This window comes from Callorhinchus milii, unplaced genomic scaffold (genome assembly GCF_018977255.1).
Source record: "Callorhinchus milii isolate IMCB2004 unplaced genomic scaffold, IMCB_Cmil_1.0 Scaffold5, whole genome shotgun sequence".
Classification (NCBI taxonomy): domain Eukaryota; kingdom Metazoa; phylum Chordata; class Chondrichthyes; order Chimaeriformes; family Callorhinchidae; genus Callorhinchus; species Callorhinchus milii.
This window is the reverse complement of record NW_024704746.1, coordinates 42517601-42540813: the sequence shown is the minus strand read 5'-3', so window position 1 is coordinate 42540813 and position 23213 is coordinate 42517601. Positions and strand designations below refer to the sequence as shown.

The window sequence follows — 23213 nt, the reverse complement described above, 5'->3', positions numbered from 1 at the left end:
ATAAATGCAAGTTGTTGTTGCATAAAGGAAGGCAGGCAATGAGCACGTAAGATGCATTTAATATTAACGTTTTGTATCTCATTGTATAGAAGAGACTGAACAGCATGGGTTGAGCCAGACAGGTGATGCTTCAGTCACTTTTGGAGGTGATGGAAAGTCCAGAGCCAGAGAACCACAGAAGTTTACACCATAGAAGATGCAGGTCACCCAGCCCATGCTGTCTGTGCTGGCTCTTTGAAAGAGTCATCTTATCATTCCCTACTACCTGATTTTCCCTACCCCCTTCATATCCCTACAAATTATTCCTTGTATGAATGGCACAACATTTTTGGTTAAAATAAATAAATGGAGATATAAGTGCAAAATCGAGTGTGAGAGTAATAGTTACATACAGTAAACTGATAACTTTCCTGACTTAACTTGTCCTACCACTTAAGTCACCATGGTGTCAATATCCTGGCGGCATTTATTTATGTATTTATACTTGCCACTCCTGGTCACTTGTTGTTGAGCCCCTTTCCTTTGGAGGGAAGAGTTATCAGGGGCTTACTGTAGTTGCATAGAGTGATATGGGTGCAGAAGCACAAACAGTCGATTGAGCCCCGACCCCTCCTATCCCTTTCTCCCTAATGTATACATCACGTTTTCACTTAAACACATAGATGTGACTTGAACAATTGGCAATGGACAAATACTTTCAAGGGAAATATTATTTGGAACTGAATTATACAAATCTAAGGTCTGAGCATCTGCTCACACCAAAAAGGGGGTAGAACTTTGTTGGGTATGCTGACAGAAGCTTTAGTTAAAGCTGACCACTGCTCTACGGAATTAAAAGGGTTAAGTTCGCACTCATAAACCAGTATTGATTGCAAGCTGGGTGGCTGTCAAATTGCTTTTACCAATGAAGTGTGAAGTTTATGGCTATGAGTGGAAATAAATTCTCAAAGTGGTTTTACAACATCACAACAAAGTAAAATTCTTTTTTCAAAAGAAAACAAAGATATTATTGCTTCATATGGATATACATATTGGATGGAGCCTTTTCTTTTAAGGAGTTGAGATATGAAAAGGGAAGTATATATGTGATAGGTTTCTGCAATGGATGGTGCATTTCTAATGGTTTGAGACATTTCACAACCATCTGTATACTGAGGAAATATTGCTCTGCTGAAAGTAAAACACACATAGAACACTGATACACACACGCACAGAACACGAATACATACAGAAGATGTGACTGTAGGAGGAAGTAAACACAACGGTCTAGAATGGGGGGGGGGGGGGGAGGAGGGGGTGATCTACTATATGCTGATCACTAAGAATACAGTGCCAATCTTTTTTGTTTGGTGTTGAATCCCAATTAGAACGGAATTGGTGTTTCATTGACTCCGGCATCTCAATGCTGCAGCACAAAGCTAGTAATGGAATGCCAGTGGTAATACATATTACTGAATTTGCAGTAATTACAGGATATAATATTATATATATATGTAGATATAGATATAGCGCATTGGGAAAAATAGCCACTGAGTGTGCAATGCGAATGCTGCACTGAGCCACAGTCAGCTCAGCCTCAGTAGTGAGAAGGGGGTGAAGACTTGTCGAGGGAGAAAGTTTTTTGAGGGAGAAAATTAACACTGTGGAAGTTGAGGGTGAAAATAAATGACCTGACTACTATCCAAGTAATTCTGCAGGAAGGAGCATGAAGAATAATACTTGCAAGCAGTATAGCACATGAAACGTCAGGAGGACATCCCAAAGTGCTTCTCAGGATGTACTGCGCAGGAGTAGTGACTGTGTATTTGTTGGACAACCCAGCAGCCAACTTACATGCAGCAATGTTCCTCAAACAGTTATGAATTGAACGACCAGGACACTGGGAGAAATTCCCTTCTCCTTTCGAACATTGCTGTTGGATCTTTTAACGTCCACCTGAACAGGCAGTTGGGTCTCACCCAAAGAGGACGATCGATACCTCTGACAATGCAACAAACCTCCCGCATTGCAATGGAGTGTCAACTTAGATTACATGAGTTCAAGTCGCAACATGAGGCTTGAACCCACAACCTTCTGACTCAGAGGCAAGAATGATATCAACTGAGCCAGGCTGCCACAAAAGTCTTCAGGGGGACTTTGAAAGTGACAAGTCAGAAAGCAAGACCCAATACCTAGACTGCTTGACGTCTGAAAGATGCCAATTGAGCTGAGCACAGGCTATGAGAAAATAATTCTCTTGAATATAAAGGTAAGTGCATGGCAGGCTACTTGCCAAAGGAACAAAACAAAGGCGTCTACACCAGAACTAGCCATTTCTGACGCTGGTCTTGTTCTTTTTTTTGCAGCAGTTATCAATTTCAGGTTGTCTTGGGTCACGTGCTCAGCACCACTGACCTCTGCCCTTCGCCCCAGAATTCATATGAGTCAAAGAGCAAGAATTGGGGAGCGAGGGGCAGAGGTCAGCAGATGGCACAAGTACCAGGTGGCTGTCCTTACCGTCTGTCTGCGTGCTGGGCATGCAGCAACTAATATGAGGCACTGCAGCTTCAGTTATTTCTCATCGACTGAAAAACGAAGGGACAGCGGAAAAAGGCATGGAGCAACCAGCCACCCCACCAACACTGAACCAAGTACAATGGTTGACGTGACCAGGCACCTGTACAGACCACCTCAGAGGCCACCTTGTTTCTGGCAGACACTATAGGACCGAAAACACACTCAATTCACAGCTTCACATAAGGCAGGACAGGAAAAGACCACTGCAGTCAATCTAGCAAATACCAATGTTTCATACTACATCCAACACACATACACCTCAACAACAACAACAACAACAAGATTCCATTTATAGAGCGCCTTTCACGTCAGGAGGACGTCCCAAGGCGCTGCACAGTTGGGTCATGACCCGAGCAGGGGGGAAATGGTCAGGATGAGGGGAGGGAAGGGAGGGAGAGAGGAGGGGGGAAATGGTCAGGGTGAGGGGAGGGAAGGGAGGGAGCGAGGAGGAGGAAGAGAGTCGAGAGGGGAGCTGAAGGCACGGTCAAAGAGAAAATAATAATCCTTGCATTTGATATAGCGCTTTTCACGTCGGGAGGACGTCCCAAAGCGCTTCACAGAATATACTGTAAAGTGAGTTGACTGTATATTTGTGGGCGAACGCGGCAGCCAATTGCGCACAGCAATGTCCCACAAACAGTTATAGATTGAAAATGACCAATTTAATTATTGTTTTTGTTTTTTGGAGGGATTATTATTAGGCTCTGTGTGGAGTAAGGAAACTTGCCCAAGGTTTCGCCCTGCCTGGAATTGAACTCAGGTCTCTCGCTTGCAAAGCGAGTGCTCTAACCTCATCCCCTCGATAACCTCACCTCAACCCCCAATAACTACACTCCATACATGGTTCCATGAATTAATAAAGTTATAGAGTTTCATTTCATTCAGCACTGGAGATTAACATCTCACTATATTTGCACTGGTAAATCACTGAAGCAGCCTTCACATGGAGCAGCCTCCATATAGTGCAGTGAAGCATTTTACAGAAATATAGTGCAGGCCTGAGCAAGGTAAGGGAAACAGAGGACTGGGAGCTAAATTAACACAGGTGCAGTTGAAGAAGTGGATTTTTTGGAGAGTTATGCAGGCAGAGGGAGAATGCAAGAGGCAGGAGGATTCTGGTAGAGCTGCAGAGAACGGGGGTGATCATGAATAAAAGCTTAGGCACTGAGAACCTGCATTCAGATGTAGAGATCCAGGCGGATGGAGGCTTGGTTCACAAGGTTCGACTATTAAAATACCAAGGGTCCCAGGAGGGAAGCAGTTTTCCACACATCGAGTGCCAGGTTAACATTGTTGTAAGACACAGCAATCACTTCTCACCAGGGAAGCTCACAGAAGTGCTTATTTAACCCTGTCACATGCTGGCTGATTTCTCCAGAGGTGCACATTACCGTCTTATTGTTTCATACAGAAGGTTCCTCAAGGTTTATTCATTAACACATGGTGCGATGACAACGGTGCTGCTCAATACAATTTCACAGTCTGCTGTACCCTCCCTTCTCTGCTTCTCTTTTCCTCTCCTTCTATCTCTACCCTGCACTCCCCACTTATTTGCTCTATCACCCTTAGACCTAACCCTACTCACTGGATTTTCTTTTCAATCACACACTCCCTTTGTCTAGCGCTCACATTCAACTTTGCCAAAAAAAGCTCTTCTGATGTAACATTTACAGTATATTCTGTGAAGCGCTTTGAAAGGTTTCAATGACGTCATAAGGTGCTTTATCAAATGCAAGGATTATTATTATTATCCACTTGTTAAAATGCTGCTGGGAAGTGTCGAGTTGAGCTGAACTTTCAGTTTCTGGTAGAAAGATCTAACTGGAAGACGCACCTGTTAAATGGTTTGATACCGAGCCTGTGATCAGCTCATCACTTTTTTAAATGTTACTGATTATTAATTCATTTTAAAATGATACACACAGGACAGAAAAACAACTTGAATTTATATAGATTTTCTAAATAGGATAACGTCATGTTATCTCATGCTGCACAGTGAGGGGGTTGGATGCCGAACAAGGTAGAAGGAGGAGGGGAAAATCACAATAACACTGCATACTTTTGTCTCCACATTTTTCTGGAAGGAGAGAAGTCTGTAATGCATTTTGAGCATGGCTTTTTCCAATATTTCTCTGTGTATCGCTATTTATGCAACTCATTATTCTGATGTACAGCACATAATGGTGGGCTGATCCTATCTTTTGCTTATACTGTACTTGCAGGAGCAAACATCTGAGCTGTGAATCTGCTGTAATACAATATGGCTCAGGGTATGCATATAGTTCAGAAGGGTGATATTATAGATAATACTTGCATTTGATATAGCACCTTATCACATCATAAAAATACCTCCAAGTGCTTCACAGGATTTAATGTAATGTGCAGTGATTGCAAATTTGTAGACCAACATGACAGCCAACTTAGTACACAGTGCAAATGTCCCACAAATCAAGTAAATTACCATTTTTATTTGGGGGAAATGACTGGAGGGTCAGCCGAGACTATGAGCTCAATATCCTGACATGGGGCTTCAACTCACTAGTTCCTGGCTCCGACGTGAGACTGCTGCCAACTGAGCCAGGCTGACACCTAAATATATTAACCCTATTATTATATGAATAAAAATAAAGACTTTAATTCTTACAAAATTCACACATCTCAATTTACAAAATACCCCTATTAAAAATAAAGTGGGCTTGGTAGAGAGGTAAACACGGAGCTATTTTGTGGCCAAAGTCACATGAACGATGAGATGAGCATACAATTAACTTGAGTTTGTGGGGGCATTTGGATTTGGAGGGGAATAGAAAATAGGATAATAGTGAGAAAGATTCCACTTTTTTTGAGTTAGCGATGGCAGGAAAAATGGTTTGAGTGCATGGTTTGAGTCACTAAATTGCCTGTGTTTATTTCTATAAATCTCGATATACAAGAGACTAAGGGTCGACTTTGGGTCGTGGTCGGAAAAAACAACAAATTTAAATATCTAAATTATATAATATCTCAGGATACAATATATAGTTTGGGAAACAACATGTCATGCGACTGCCAGGATGGTGGAAGGTGAACTGGATGGACCTTGGTCTTCTTTCCCCTAGCAAATTCTTATGTTCTAAAACTTTGGGCGGAAAAGGCACAAAAGCAACAAATAAAATGCATCCTAAAAAAAATCCCACAGGACGCAGCAAAAGATCAGCGTCCCATGTTTCAATCCTTTGTACTGTTTTGCTGCATTCTTCTAGAAATAACCAGAATAATGCAGTGAGTAAGTGAAAGAACTTGTGTTTTTATAGCTCCCAATCACATCAAAACATTTCAAAGCCTCACAGCGGCTCTACTTCAACAAACATGGCAGCCATTTTCTGCGCAACAATGTCCCAAAACCAACCATGAAGTGGACGAACAATTTATCCAGAAACTCTAGCAGAAACTCCCTTCTCTTTTCGAATAGTGCCATAAGATCATTAATGCCCAATTTAAGAACAGGCAGACGGAATCTCGGTTTAAGAACTCACATGAAGGACGGCACCTGTGACAATGCAGCAATCTGCTGGAACTTTAGTCCAGACTCTGTGATCAGCTCATCCCAAGATGTGGCTTAAACTCACAACCTTCCGACCTAAAGCTGAAATTTCTACAAATTTCTACAAGTTGACATCTATCAGTTCAGAATTAAAGTACAGCTATTCATGGCCTCAGTGCCAGTTTTGTTCAATCGTTTCCTCAAACTATCAGACTAAATTCAAAACTACTGTATAAACTAATGCGGCTCTGGTCCTCTGTTTCCTTTAACAACTACATGAAACTCCCTGGTTCCTACATGAAGCCCATTAAGCAGGAGCTGCTGTAGATGAAGCAGGGCTTTAAATGGGAAGTGCATGGGTTGAAAGGGAATATAGTAACTTTCCGTTTGGATAATAAAAGATAAAACAGAGCTGTCAGCTTCAAGCACTGTCTGAATTTTCAGTCCACTGATGGGAAACAGTCCTCGTGTTTAATCCTATGAGCACCAAGTGCATGTTACTGCTTTTGTTTTTTTTTAAAAATCCTGCTTCTTTCGCCATCACTCTCAAACCATCAGCAAAACCCATTTGGTGCAAATCTGTAATGCTTAACGTTCAATAAGGCAGAGTTACAGACGGGTAACAAACCACACAGTAACTAGTCATTAATGGTACTAAAAGCAAACCAATACAAATTGCCACTTGCTCTCTATAATCCTTGTTGGAGGGGGGAGGGGACTGGGAGAGGGGGGGCTGGTGGGGAGGGGGGATGGGGCCGGGGGAGGGGGTGAATGCAAGGGGGCGTGGGACGAGGGCTTTAATTTTAGACGTTAAAACCTCTCTGCGGATCCTCTATCTCAATTAGCTGACGTAGAATTTAAAATATTGAAAAGCGATCGCTAAATTGTCTTAACCTCAGTTTACATCATAGCCCAAAATATTTCAGTGTAATAGGTTGTGATCAACATTTTTCATGTTATTCTGCAATGGCAAGCAAATTCTATTTCTATAATCTTGATGTACGGCACATCAAACTGGCAGACCGATTTACTCTTGCTGTATGAAAGCCTAAGGCAATTTAACACCCACAGACTCCATCAAAAGCCCATACTTACTATGCCAGCTTGTAAGCGATATCAATTTTCAGCCATCACAATCTGGTAACCACGGCAGCAGGAGACACTGGCAAACACAAGGGTGAACCGAGTAAAGCATCAGCAGCTTCATCAAACAAGGGAGCCCAGTAAATAACAGCTCACACTCCCCGATAACACACTGTCCTCCTGCCTCATGCAAGCCATCTTTCTAATGCAGACAGATCACCAGCAATACCTAAATTCAGCAGCAATTTAGCTGCCCGAATGTTTCAGTGAGAAGAGTGCAGCTCAGCACTGAGGTATCTCATCAGACAGACAGACTCACACACAAACACACACACATACACAGACACACACAAATACAGGACCAAATGCATCCAGCAACTGTATTTAGTCTCTAGATTTCCTCTGCCACTCATATTGCGAATAAAACATTGGATAGAAAGGCCGGGCTAGCTAAGGGTAATCGATTCTCATCTAAGCACAAGTTTCGTGCTGAGGCCGTGCAGGTTTGTGGAGAGGTTTTATTATAATGATGTTTAAACTGGATGAAGTCCACTGCAGTCCCCCTCTGGGCCTAGCGATGTCTGATAAAATGCACATTCATGCATTATTTGCCAAAAAAGAATCGCTGTCCTAATCTTCGAGCAATGTCTGGATTCTGTTATAAATGCGACCATTTCATTCCCAGGGCCAGAATTTATTGTCACTTACTAGAAAGGCCTTCTTTCTGTCATTGTTTCCCCCGAGACGAACGCATCGGTTACAAGAATCACCTCGAATCACATATATAGATTTCCCCATCACAGTCACGGACACAGCCATGGGGATATTCAGAATCGGCCTCGCACAGAATTAGATTCTAACAAGAGCAGGGTTTCATTGTGTGAAGTGTCTTAGCCTATAGCCTGGACACTGCACGGTGAAACAAAGCTCCAGCTTGAAGCGAAAGATGCTACTTAAATCGGCAAATTGGTCAATTGTGGTGATGTACTTACATGAAGACTCGGTGCCGAACATGGCCGGTTCAGATGCCGCAAAAAAGATGAGGCAGCTACACAGCGGGGGTCATGAAGCCAGACAATGAGCTAGTGCTCTGCGGATGCCAGCTGCCTTGTTCAAGTCTGAAAGATGAAGCGCTAAACAGCGGCCCTCAGCAGAACACTGCTTATCCTTTTCCTTGCAAGTGAAAGCCAAAGCTTGCGTTGAAATTCAGCAGCAGCGAATCTGAAGCGATTCCTTCCCTTGGTGCAGTAAGCCCGAGTGAGGAGCTGAGACCAGGCGCTGCAACACACACAGTGCAGCTCAGAGTAAGACAATAGCACAGGCTGCATACATTGGGTGACGTCAAAGGCACTTACTGCAAAGACTCATTCCTGCTAACCAGGACTGGCAGCAGAACGAATGAATGGGAGAGGGGTTTCAGAAGGGAGTCTTTTGTTGCAGAATGCAAAGCCCACATATTCCTCCCAAGGAACCTTTGCACCACCGGAGACAACTTGAACTTTGTATTTTGTCACTAATACACCCACCCTGCAAATAGAGACTGCAATTTGAAGCAACATATACAAACATTAACATTTAACGTTAACATTTAAGAGAAGAACCTGCATGAAGACAGCAACCCACAACTGTAAGAGTTTCAAAGCTCCTTTTCAAAAGAGGCATTCCTGTCACTTTTACAATGTGCACATCATTTTATAAAATAGCAAAGCAAATACTTTTCTTTCTACAAAAGAAAGCAATTCCAAGATTTCATATCAGTTGATTTTAAAAAGGTTAATCTCTTTCCTCAGACAGGAACAATAAGAGCGTTTTACTTACTTCAACTCTAATAGATAAGCAGCTAAACTGAACGAACGGCTTGCAAAGAGGCTTCACAGCTCACGTACGCAATGTGGAGCTGCTAAACATACTACTAAGTGAGCATAACACAAAAATACATGACACCAAAATGCACTTCTGCAAAAAAAAAAGGCCTGCTCAGAACGCAGGAATGAGGTTTACATATTGAATCTAAAGTGACACAACCCATGTTTATTCGAATCAATGCTTCTAAACAAGATATTATTGTATCAGAGGAATTCCCATGTGTAAGTGGGATCCATAGAAATCTGTCTGGTTTGGACACTTTGAAGCTGGCCAGTTGTTGGTCTCTGGAACATGACAGGTCTCAGGGGTCAGACATAATAGGACACTCAGGGGGTACAACAACAACTTCCACTTACATCTCAAATCTAATTAATAAGGCATTAAATACAATTAACACCGAGAAGAAACAAGGGCAACACAGAGAGGATTTAAGAGACTTTATGAACCAGGACCCCTGGATTAGAAGCTAGATCACAGCATGCCATAACCCACTGCATTTATGTGAGAGATGCACTGAAGCAGGCAATTGAGGATAAAATAATGAATTAGAAATGTATCAGCCTGGCTCAGCCGGTTGTTTTCTTGCCTCTAAGTCAGAAGGCTGTTAGTTCAATCTCCAAATCGAGTCTTTGGCTCTAGTTCAGGCTGATTTGGCTCAAAATACAAGTCCTTTCTTTCTGTTGCATTACCAATGTCCTTACATCCACTACAGAAGCTTCACTTAGACCTTCACACCTGAATGCGGGTGATTTTTCAGCATCTTCAACCAATTGATCCTTAATACCCACCATCTCATCACTACCTCCAGGGAGTTTAATATCAGAAGCCAAAACAACTGGCTTGCATAGGATCACAAGTGTGTGGTGGACATGCCATTGAATAACAAGACTGTGTCCTTCTCACCTTCTAAGCTTAGTTGGAGGTTAGTTAATGAACATTTCATTACTTGAAACATTGCTTGGACACAATTAACTTGATATAATAATAATAATCCTTGCATTTGATATAGCGCTTTTCACGTCTTCTAGACATCTCAAAGCGCTTCACAGAATATGCTGTAAAGTGAATTGACTGTATATTTGTGGGCGAAACGCGGCAGCCAATTGCACACAGCAGTGTCCCACAAACAGTCGTGGATTGAAAATGACCAATTTATTATTGTTTTGTTTTGGAGGGATTATTATTGGGCGCGTGGAGTAAGGAAACTTGCCCAAGGTTTCGCCTTGCCTGGATATCCCTTGTCCCAGAGTTGGCCTGTGTTGGTGGAATGCATTGAACATTGGGAAAAGGGGGTATATTTCCAACACAAAGTTGTTGTTTGTGGTACTTCAGCCTCTGAGTCAGAAGATGGTGATTTCAAGCCCCTTTAATGATTCTTTAAACTCACAGTCTAGGCTGACACTCCAGGGCAGTGTCGGGGTAGGGGGCGATGCTGCATTGCTGTCTTTTAGATGAGACGCCAAACCAAAGTCCTGTCTGCCTGTTCAGCTGGACATTAAAATTAAAAGAGAAGGGAGTTACTCCTGGTTCCTCCTGGCCAACAATCCCCCAAATAAAATTAATCATTCACTTCATGGCTACTTGTAGGACATTGCAATACGCAAATTGGTTGCTGTATTCACCTACAAAACACCCACTCAATGCACTGGGTGAATCCTGTAAAGTGCCTTGGGACATCCTCCCGACACCATCTTTCAACCCACCCCCAGCTTGGAGTTGGTCTCATAACATTATGAGGGAGGGACCAGGAAACATTAATGATGAAATGCACATTTTCAAATCTAGAGAAGATAATGGAATTAAAAGATCTGCCAAGATTCAAAAAACTGGTGGAACAAGACCGATGAGCTGGATGGCCTCCCCTTGCTTCTGTTTTCCTATGTTTCTACACTGGACTATGAACAATGAACAGCATGTGGGGGTGGACAGAATACAATAGCAAAGCTATGTGTGAGATACAGAGCTTGCCCTTACCTAGAGCCTTAGGAAAATCTTAGACAATAGTTAGAAGCACAACATGTAGCTTAGACTACGAATCCAGAAATAAGACTTGCAATTAAATTTAACAAGACAAGAGAGATTTGAAAGAATTTCGAGACTCGGTGCAGTGGACGTTGGAAACAGATTACAGATTCCCCATGTGGAGCGCTTTATACCTCTGTGTTGAATAACTGGTACAAAGAGAAATAGACACGAATCTGCTTGTGAACAGCATTTAGAGGCGCTAAAACTGCAGAGTTCCAAATCTAGCCTCACAAGTCACCAATCATATCACCAATCATATACAGGTTAGCCAGATGCCCTTGAAATGCAGCCAGTATTTGATTACCTTTGTTGACAGTAGCTTCACATCGACAGGAAACCTTCAGCAAAGGATCAATAGTCACATCCAAATCCCTTTCCTCCTCTGCCTCTGCTAACGCCCCACCCCCACCCCATTTCACTATATACGTTTGCAGCCCTAATATGTATTGCTTTATTTTTATCTACATTAAAATCCATCTCTCGCTGCTGAAATAATCCAGAATGTCCTGACGATATTTATCCTGCTATTTCAGCGCCTTGGGACGTCCTCCCGACATGAAAGGCTCTATACAAATGTAACCTTGTTGTTGTTGTCGTTCTCTCTCACGTAGCAATGGTATTATTGGCCAATCCTATTCTGATAGACTTTAAAACGGACGGAGGTCGCCTTCTGCGATAAGAATTTCTATGTATGATACGTTCATCTTCACATAATTTCTGAATAGTGCGGACCCAGAACAGACCCCAAACAAAGGAACATTTTTTTATTTATCAATCACTTTCACGCCTACAACCACGTCCTCCTCCCCAAGCCCCTCTCTTTCTCCCTCCCCCACTCCCTTGCTTGGTATCTGTTCTAGTTCTTTGTGAAGTGCAGCTCCCTGAGACATTACCCTACGTGAAGGGTTCTATATAAATGCAAGTTGTTGTTGCTTGCCATTATTAAGACAGTGTGCAATTGAGATAGATAGTTACAGTATATTCAATGAGGGGGTAAAAAGAAGTTAGGAACAAAGAGAAATAAAGTGAGGGAATATAGATTGTCATCTTCCCATTTGGTATTAGAATAAAAACACAACAGCTGTATCCCTCGATGACAAACAAATAAACAGTACAATGTATTCACACTGGAGATAAACAGCTCTGCTTACCCAATGTCAGTTAGGATCTTCTTGGCAATTGCTGGACAGTATTTAAATGCACGGCAAACAGGAAAACCATCACAGGATCCACAAAACGATGTCCACTTAATCTGAGCCTGCAGCAGGGCAATGTGCAGCCCAAAATAGTTCAAGTGCAAATGTTGACAAACTGATATCGGGATATGCTGTATATTGATTTCAGTGAAGAATTACATTCTCGTGTCCGCCCATTTTGAAACTCATATCCTCCACTCCGCCAATTGTAACGTGAGCATTCATTTATCCCCATGGTCTAACTAGTGACATTTCTTAATGGGTAAGGAATTTCAACGGCAGTCCCACCAGATCTATAGCAAAGCCGGCCCAAAATTGATTGTGTCGGATTGAAGTTACCACGGGTCGGAATGACACACTTGTAGTGGCTCGGATTCCTTACTAAGGAATTCCATTAAGAAATCCTGCAAGATAGACTTTTTCCACCCCCCTCCCTCCCATATCTCAAAGTCTGCACAGATTGGTATTATAGATAACTCACAAATACGGTCAATGTACAGTGTTAGATTTTGAGTAATAGGTTTCTAAATAACCAATATCTTTATGAAGGGAATGAAGGAAATGGTTTCCTAATTGTCAGATAATGATACAACAACAACAAAATTACATTTGTTTAGCGCCTTTCACATCAGGAAAACGTCCCAAGGAGCTGGAGAGTCAGTGTTTCGTACCCGAGCTGGGGGTTGGGATTGGGGAGAGTGGAAGGCAGGGGGCGGGTAAGGAGGGTGATCGAAAACACGGTCGAAGAGGAGGGTCTTGAGATGGGGCTTGAAGGATGCAAAGGATAGGGCGAGGTGGAGGGACTGCGGGATGGAGTTCCAGAGAGTAGGGGCAGAGTGGCAGAAAGCCCGCCAGCCTAAGTTGTGCAGGCGGTGACGGGAGCCAATCAGGAAAGTTCGGTCTTGTTGACGTTCAAATGAAGAAAGTTAACTCTCGTCCAGGACTTGATATCTGACAGACATTCTGACAGGACAACAGTGGTTCTGGCGTCAAGGGTGGAGGCAGAGAGGTAAAGTTGGGTGTCATCTGCATACATGTGGAAGTTGACCCCATGTTTGCAGATGATATCACCAAGAGGGAGCATGTAGATATTGAAAAGGAGGGGACCAAGAAAAGAGAAAGAAATTTCTCTTTCCCAATGCCCTTGCCATTAATCCCCCAGATAAAATTGGTCACTCAATCATTGGCTGTTTGTGGGAAACTGCTGTGTGCAAACTGGCTGCCGCGTTTCACCCAGAAAATACATAGTCAATCTACTGTACAGTATATTCTGTGAAGCACTATGGGGTGCCTTGACGGGGTGATAAGGCGCTATATCAAATGCAAGGATTATTATTGTATCAAATGCAATTTTTATTACATATCAAACAATTTCAGTAAAACCCCTTTTAAATTCCTTTGAAAGGTCCTTTAAAGTTCCAGAATAACAAATTTAATTTACCTTTATTCCTCAGGAGGTTACGCAGTCTGAACAGTAGGTTTGAATAATTTGGTAAGTTAGCTCCCCAGGGCAGTTCAGCTTTACTCTGGATCAGCTGTAAGGAGGAGTTGCAGTCGTGAGCATCTGTCATTGCGCCACATGTTGCCTGGGGCAGAGGGTTAGGAATCCCAACCAACGAGTTCCTCAGCTCTGCAACCAGCTGGGCGACAGAGAGCAAGAACACTGCTACCACAGTGAGCTTTTTAACAACGTGGCAGTCGTACGATTGAACAACACCACTGAGCGAAACTCAAGGCTTCAAGGAAACACTCAGTTAATGAAACGTGCAGTTCAACTGTGTACACTCGGAAAAAGAATATCCTGTGCCACGTGTGGTGGAACAGGGGCTATTTATCAATGAGGCTGTAGTAAAAAGAATAACTTAGGAAACCTGCATGTGAAAGAAATGCAGCGATTAGAATTGTGACTCCCCCAAGCTGAGTACTGTCAAAACTCCTTCCTCTGTGACCGATTCCGAACCACATTTCAACAAGGCACCCTTGAAATAACTGCTGCAGAAATATAACAACAATAGCCCAAAAAGGGTGCTTTTTAAGAAGTCAAAATTCTGCTGTTTAGGAGTAAAATGCTCCCCCCTCCACCAACAAAATAGCTTGTTCTGCATGAGCGTAATTCAGCACAGCATCATATCAGGCAACATATCCCATGTTAGATGTGCTGCTTATACTCTGTTTCTCAAGTTACATTATAATTTCTTCTCGTCCTCTTTTCCTCCTCAAGCCTCTGCATAAAGGAAGTGCATTCATTTTACCCAAGGGATAATCTACGTTTCAACAACAACAATAAATTGCATTTATTTAGCGATTTTCACATCAAGAAGATGTCCCAAAGCACTGAACAGTCAAAGGTGTGCACTCCAGCTGGGGTTTGGAATCAAGAGGGGTGGAGGGTGAAAGGTGGTGGGATAGGCACGGTCAAAGAGGAAGGTCTGATGCGTCTCTTCACAGATCAACAAAAAAGCGAGCGACATAATGTAATGAGTTATGGAGCAGAATGGTTTAGTACTGAGGCCCCAATGTTGAAGAGATCAGGGATTTTCCTCCTGTTTTTCAGGAATAACCAATACCGTGAGCTAAAATGCTCATCGGTCATTAGCGGAAGAGTTACTGGGTTTGTTTGGGAACAAATGTCTTCCTGCGGAGGAGTTGTTAGAACATGGATTTTTTCGCAATCAGTAGCTATTGAGGCTGAAATCACAATATTTGAAAGGAAACTGGATAAACGTTTGAAAAGGAGTTCAATACAACATTATTCAGCATCATTAATACCATCTACTTCATGGCTGTTTGCGAGATGTTGCTATGGGCAAATCAGCTACTACATTCGCGTCCAACTACACAGTGACTGGACTTTACAATAATTCTTGGAAGTTGCTTTGAGACATCTCGACAATCTCATTAGGCATTACATCAAATGCAAGAATCGTTATATTATTATTCTGTTATAATAATAAAAGGGGGCAAGGAAAAAGCAGAAAATTGGGATTAGAGGAGCTCCAGTGGAGAAGTTGGCACTAGTGTAGTTCAATTATCTGAATGGTTTCCTTGTGTCGTTTCCACGATCCTGTTGCAGGAATGAATGACTACCCTTCAGTTTTAATCAACTGCTGTCAAATTTGATGTTTTTTTTAATTCTGACAGTTTCCCTGCCACACTTTACACACATTAAACATCTGCCTACACAGGGCAGATGTTTACATACACACCTGTCTATTTAGGGTTTTGGAACCCTTGCTGGACTCTTCTTTTAAACCATGGGTGGAAAGAAGCTCAACACACATGTGCTCAACTTGATAAGTAAAACTAGTTACTCCCTTCACGGATGTTTGAAAGTCATTGTTATCCACAAATTGGCTGCTATGCTCGCCTACAAAATACACTGTCACTACACTTGTCGGAGAATTTTGTTTTGAAGCATGTGCTTTGAGACAACAACAACAAGATTTCATTTATAGAGCGCCTTTCATGTCAGGAGGACGTCCCAAGGCGCTGGACAGTTGGGTCGGGACCCGAGCAGGGGGGAAATGGTCAGGGTGAGGGGAGGGAAGGGAGGGGGCGAGGAGGGGGTAGAGAGTCGAGAGGGGAGCTGAAGGCATGGTCAAAGAGAAAGGTCTTGAGACCGGCCTTGAAGGAGGAAAGGGAGGAGGCAGCGAAGGCACTGGGGGATGGAGTTCCACAGCCTAGGGGCTGAGAGGCTGAAGGCCCGGCCACCGATGGTAGGGCGGTTGGGGCGGGGGATGTGGAGCAGACCAGAGCCAGAGGAACAGAGGGTACGGGCGGGTAAGTAGGGGGATAGTAGGTCGGAGAGGTAGGAGGGAGCAAGGTCGTGAATGGCCTTGTAGGTGAGGATGAGGATCTTGAATTCGAGACAATTGGACAATTGACATTATAGGCCCTGCATCAAATGTAAAGATTATTAGGCATTATTATAATGATCCTGTTAGTGGCTTCTTCCACTTCTCATACGTGCATCACTTTCCTCTCATTAAATGCAGCATCTGAATGTCCACAAAGCCCATAAAGCTTGGCTTCAGTATCTGGCCTCCTTCCCATAACACGATACCTTGTTAATCAAATTACTGCTGGTCTTTATGGCTGCAATTCAAGGATTTAAAACGGATAATCCAGGCTGCATATTAAAGATTAAACCCAGGATTTACTCATAATCCAACCCCGAGTCTACAATTCCCCTGTATTTTTGTGTTTGCCCCTTTTTTAATTGTCCTGACCAACAATCTGTTGCTGTTGTCTTTGCCTACAAAGCAAGTCAGCACATTTGACAGTAAATTACTTTGAAGTGCTTTCAGACGTTTCAGTGCTTCAGAATACAAGTTTTCTTACTTAAAGTTTACATCCCAGCCACTCACGTCAGGAGAACGACTCATAAAGCACACAACACTGCTGGCTGGGCACCCCAAGTTGGGAGTGGGGCGGGGCAGCGAGGGGGAAAGAATACCAAAAGCGTGGTCAAAGAGGCAACACAATATACTTGACCGAAAGTATCCTGACGCACAAAGTTGCTGTGCCCTACAGTCACTGAACGGAAACTACAAATATTTAATGGTAGAACATTTGGGAACCACTCTGTCCTGTGAACTGTTTGCTTTTAATGAACCCTGATCTCTTTGCTGTCTCAAGTGCACATTGAAAATGCAGTATCAGGTTGGCAAATGGCAGCTTCAGCGTTCTCAAGCACTGATATGGTTCAGCTACTGTCTTATTGCAACTAAAATACGGGCGATCCAGCAGGATCAGCTTTTTCTCTGGCCAAATAAGAAAGCATTTTAAGAGAACTTTATTAAATACTGTATTCAGTCCTGGTCAGACACATTCTGCTCTCAATACGATCTGGCTTCTCAGCTTCCTACAGCTTTTGGACTGATGTAAAACATTGACACTTTTGCAATACCAGGTAATGCAACATTGTTACAATCTTTTTGTTAAAAAACAAATCTAACAATTCCTTGAACAAATATAATAAAAATGGTATAGCACCTTTCACATCAGGAGGATGTCTCAAAGCACTTCAAATTCACTGTACTGAACTTTGTAGGCTAGCACTGCAGCCAATTTGCGCGCAGCAAAGTGTCACAAACAAGCATGAGGTGAATGACCAATCTTGTCTGGTAGATTGTTGGCCAAGACACCCAGACAAACTCCCTTCTCTTTTCACGTAGTGCCACAGGATCTTTAATGAACAGTGTGATGAGTCCTTAAGGTCTCATCTAAAAGGAAGTATCTTCAACAATTAGACAATTCAACAATTCACCCCCCCACCCCCACAAAAAAATACCCAGCACTGCATTGCAATGTCAGCCAAGACTGTACACCTGCAAAGTCCTAACATGCAGTTTGAATACACATCTTTTCGAATCAGAGGCAGGAGTGCTGCCAACCAAGACAGGCTATATTTCTAGGAGCAGACAATTCCTCGAAGAGCTAAGTTATCTCAGAGTGACAAGGTGTCATTCTCACATTCTCAGCTGGCAAATTGGAAGAGACAATAGAAGGTCTTCAGTGTACAGAAGAATGGAATCGTGTGGCATACTTGCCACATCATATCACATCGCACACTTCTGCATTTCGTTAAGGCAGAATGACAGCTGGCCCAAACCACCCAAATAAATGGAGCAAAAAATGACACTAATTTCACCTCTTTTTTTCAAAAAATTGGATTTGTAATTTTTATTCAAATTCATCTCAGGAACAAGAGGCCTCCACGTCTCAGTAAATCTGCAATGTGACCTACCCCAAATTGCTCCCGCTACAAATTCTAGCTCAATAAACGTTTCCACAATACCTTGTGCCATCTTAAAGAGACACGTACCTGGCAATTGAAGCTGTCTTGTTGGGATATAGATGAAAGGCCATGAATTTAAATGCAGCTCGGTAGTTGCAATACAAAATCCAGCTGATGACCTTTGCTACATGAACCTACACAGATTGTGCATTTTACACTATCAGATCACAAGATGTTTGGGATGCTCAGTGCTAGCTGAGAGCACAGCACTTAAACCGAGAGTGCAGTAGTTAAGATGAGAGCAACTAATTGTTCCACATTTCTCTCCCAGCACCTGATCTGAATCCATCATTTAAGACTCAGGCAGATGCATCTCATGAATAGACAGAGTTGGCCAATTTAAGATTTGGCAAGGGATGGGAGACAAGAGAAAGGAGTTTACCCCCGGATACCAGGAGAGAAACATTAAAATTAGAAACTTAACATGTCAACATTGAGCAGGAACTTTGGCTAATCACCCCCAAAAAGCCCTACAGCCTTCTCACTGTGCTGCTCATTGTGCAAGGTGGCAGGCCACTCATTGTGCGACTGTTCTCGCTGCTGCTGTCATTTCCAACCACTGTTTGTTCTGAAGCCTTTGCAGCCGGTGTTCACTCAGGCAGAACTGGACAAAGCCCACGACTGTCGGAGACCGTGCTACTGAGAAGGGGCCCTGCGCTGGGCCGGAGTGTTGAGTCTGAGCAGCCCAGACCCGCAACTCTCACTCTGATAATGAAGAGTCTGCTCAAGCTGCAGCCCAACGCTTTGAAAGAGAAGCAGGCGAGAGAGAAGCCAAGAAAATCCAGCTCCTGCAGAGCAGTGCCCAAGGCCTGTGATAACCCCCAACATCCCCTCCCCACATCCTCTCCCCATAGCAACACAACCCGGAGGCTGCAGGAATTGCCAACCACGTTGCCATGGAGGTTGGACACTGCTCAAAAGCAGCAGATGGCCTGCACAAAGGCGCTGCAATGACAGCTTTTCAGAGAACCTTACTTTCCGCAGCACAAATAAAGAGGGAGGTTTAAGCACTCATTTGCAGCAATAGCTACTTATCAACTGCTTCTTTGAAAGCAGTTTGACGTCCAGACCAATTTAATAGAGATTAAATGAACCTTCTGCACTTTATTTCCACTGCAAAATCAAACTTTTTTTGATTTTTAAAAAAAGGTAATACCTGGGATGAAACTATCTAATCCTTGCATTGGATATTCCGTTTTATTGTTGTGTCGAGACGTCTCAAAGCGCTTCACATGATTTTGCTTTGAAGAGTAGTGTCTGTGTATTTGTAGGCGAACGCAGCAGCCAAGTTCCACAAACACCCACAAAGTGAATGACCGACAATGGGGGATTGTTGGTCAGGACACTGGGAGAAACTCCATTCTTTTTTCAAATAGTACCACGGGATCTTTAATGTGCATTTGAACAGGCAGACAGGACCTCAGTTTCACATCTGATCTGAAGGATGCACCTCCATAAAAAAAGCAAACCAGACATTGGGGTTCATTTCTAGAGGGACAGAAATGAAAAGCAGGGAAGTTATGGTAAACCTCTATAGAACCTTGGTTAGACCACACTTAGAATACTGTGTGCAGTTCTGGTCCCCACATTATAGGAGGGATGTCGAGGCACTGGAGAGGGTGAAAAGGAGATTCACAACGATGATTCCAGAACTGAGAGGTTATACCTATCAGGAAAGGCTGTACATACTTGAGACTCTTTTCTTTGAAAAGAGGAGGGTAAGAGGTGACCTGATGGAAGTCTTTAAAATGATGAAAGATTTTGATAGGGTAGACATAGGGAAGATGTTTCCACTTGTGGGGGAAACCAAAACTAGGAGCCATCAGTATAAAATAATATAAAACAAATAGATCAAATAGGGAAGTTAGAAGAAATTTCTTCACACAGAGAGTATTGGGAACATGGAACATGCTACTACAAGGAGTTGTTGAGGCAAATAGCATAGATGTATTTAAGGGAAAGCTAGATAGGTACATGAGGGAGAAAGAAATAGAAGGTTATGCTTGAAGGCTTAGTTTAGGAAGGGCAGGAGGAGGCTCATGTGGAGCATAAACACCGGCATAGACCAGTTGGGCCGAATGGCCTGTTTCTGTGCTGTATATTCTAATGTATTCTAACAATGCAGCGTACCCCCAGCACTGAGGTGTCAGCATAGAAAGTCATTTGAAAGTCCTGATGTGAGGCTTGAACCCCCAACCTTATGACTTAAGAGTCAAGACAATACAATCTGATAGGGTGCACTGTACTGCATAATAATAATAATCCTGCATTTGATATACGCATTATCACGTTGTCGCGATGTCGCAAAGAGCCTCGCAGGATTTACTGTAAAGTGGTGTGACTGTGTGTATTTTGTGGGCAAAATAAAAATTGTCTATTGTTGGCTACAGGGAATGAATCTGGCCAATACTGGGCTAGATAATTAGCAGACATCCCATTAGCAGATATGAGTGAATGCATTAAGTGACGCATGCATTAATAACTCAGAAAATGATGCATTTCCTTGCTGCAAGCATTCCTTGTAATGGATTGGGCACATTATTCTACCTCGATCCTCTCTGGAATGTGCACACATTACATAATGCATTGAATTGTACTGTTACTAATTTCTGACCAGTAGCAGAAATTGAAGTGTGGATGTCCAATTGGTTCCATTGCGTGAAAAGGAAATTGTTTACAAAAGGTGACATCCTAATCTTTTCATACCAAGAAACGTATTAAGGAAGGGCAATTGGTTAACTGAGCCAAGGCTATTTGTTTGAGGTTAAAAGATTAAAGAAATTGTGGGACGTGATGTGTTAATCATCAATGGTGATACTTAAGCGCTCTGAGACGCCGTCCGGTGGAGGGCGCTATATAAATCCAAGTTGTTGTTGTAACACATTATATATCTCAATTTGTGGCTCATAATCTTCACTTGACTTCTTTCTACCTGAGGGAACTGTGGATTATTTGGCGTAGCTATGCAACAGCTTGATGTTAAGTAATCTAAAATTGGTCACTCACTTCCTAGCAGTTTGTGGGACACTGCTGAGTGCAAATTGGCTGTCGCATTCACTGTATACTACATAGTCGCTACACTTTACAGTAACATCTGTGCTGCACTTAAGAGATATATTCCCAGCGTGAAGGATGCTATCTCAAATGCAACGATTATCATATTATTGATTTATAAAAGTGCTGTTTAGTGACAGTGAAGCTGAGAAGTGAGGATGAAAAGCACGGAAGCAATGCCAAGCGATAAGCATGGTTTCAATGAACCACATGAAACTATGGGATAGAAATCCATTTAAAAATTACTCCTTCAAGGAAGGTACTAATCATTGCCTAGACGGTAAAATGTGGTAAAAATTATGTTTAATCTATCACATTACTCATGATATTATGAACGTTAAGTTCAAGAAACAAAAATCATTCATTTGGTCGATATGAAGATTCTTTCTAACTTAACTTATAATTACATTTTCTCTTAAAGAATAATTGGTATAATTCTCGGCATGAGGCTTTCTTACGTGACAGGCCAATATGTGTAAAAAGCTGAGAAAGCAATCAATAGGCATGATCTTATATAAATGGTCATCCTAGGATTATGGGAGCAGGTTAAAAATGAAGAATTATTATCTTTACATTTCATACAGTGCCTTATCATGCAAAATGTTTCAAAGTGCTTCACATTCTTCTGTAAAATGTCGTGACTGTGTACTTTGTAGGCGAATGCGGCAGCGAATTTGCACAGCTCAGCATCCCGCAAACAGCCATGAAGCGAACAACTAATTTTATCTGGGGGATTGGTGGCCAGGACACCGGGAGAAACTCCCTTTTCTTTTCAAATGGTGCTGCCATGGGATCTTTAACATCCACCTAATTAGGGAGATAAGGGTTGATTGTGAACTCAAAGGCTTGATGTGGAGTTTGAACCCACACCTTCTAACTCAGAGGCAAGATGCTACCAACTAAGCCAGGCTCAGCCACCTATACACAGTACTGCCTTCACAGCCTTTGTGGGTGAAATTCCCAATGAATCATTCTTGTAATTCTGGACAAAACAATCAAGCTTCCCTCACCACAGTCAAAACATCAAATATTTTGCCCTTTTCTCTCTTTCCTTATTTTTCCAGACTTTCTGCCTCAGGCACATCTCTCCATGAACAGGCTTGAGTGTGTTTAAGACTAATGAGAGCTGACAGGTTTGCTCTGGGAACTGGGAGGGAACAAACAGATTCATTCGGGCAGCTTCGGTGGGAAAGAGGCTGCAGCCAAGGGTTGAAGATGTCATTGCCGGACTAAATGGGCAGCTTGGCTCATCTACTGTTCCTTTTGTAACCTGGGACCAAGGAATGGGAGCGAGACCCTGGAAAAAGAAACTTCCTGTCCGGTGAAGGTGCAGGACACCATTGGCCAGAAAATCACAGGCACAACAGCCGAGGCTTGCTCCACAACAAGTAGCGCGGGAACACTTGGTCGTTTTCCCTCAAGGCCCACATAACACTACTTTGAGAATTAAGCTGTGGAACTTCGTGGCATGAACTCGACAACAAGCAGATTCTGCTTTAACACTCAACTCAATCCGTGAAGGTCACCAGCTGCCAGAATGCTGTATGCTCATTATCGAGAGTTATCTAGTTTTCAGCGTCAGATTTGTGCAGTGGCTGTTAATTTGCCAGTATGTTGTGCTGATAGACTAATTGATGCAGAAAGCAGCTATAACCCGACTCCTCCTTACCCCAGGCTCAGTGAAGATGAAGGGGGTTGCTTCTTGCACTAAGTTACAAAACATGTCCAGATGTAGCCATTCGGATTAAATATATATTTAGTGCTATTGATATCACCAAAGCATGGTGCTTGCCCAGCTAGAACCGTCATCCCCATTAGGCCTTTGGTTGAGGACATGTCTAGACGTTGTGTTCTGTTCCTTGGAGCCAATTTAACCCCATTAGAGGAGCCTTTTCCCCTCCCCCCTTTAAATATAGTGCTCATTTCATTCACTGGATGAAAAACTACGTTGGTCCACTGGGAATCAAACCTAGAATCACCATAAAAGGCACTGTATCAAATGCAAGGATTAATTATTGCTATAGTAAGTTGCATTTATTTAGTGCCCCTCATGTAGTATAACACCTCAGAGCTCTTTGCAGAGACAAAGTTGCACAGAAAATAAGGGAGA

At 42.7% G+C, this 23213-nt stretch overlaps 1 protein-coding gene across 6 annotated transcripts in view; it reads right to left on the bottom strand.

Annotated features, from left to right (window-relative positions):
* The window catches only part of LOC103179359 (suppressor of tumorigenicity 7 protein homolog), a 66498-nt gene that overhangs the window by 31510 nt on the left and 11775 nt on the right, over positions 1-23213 (bottom strand). The window contains exons 2-3 of one of the 6 annotated variants that reach the window (XM_042335490.1): positions 8155-8440; positions 7175-7241 (exon numbers count right to left, since the gene is read on the bottom strand). The exons of 4 other annotated variants lie outside the window; for them this stretch is intronic. In XM_042335490.1, coding sequence (XP_042191424.1) covers position 7175 — 1 coding nt within the window. In that variant the 5' untranslated portion in view covers positions 7176-7241; positions 8155-8440. The remainder of the gene's footprint in view (positions 1-7174; positions 7242-8154; positions 8441-23213) is intronic. One more of the 6 variants, XM_042335489.1, reaches the window with a different exon arrangement.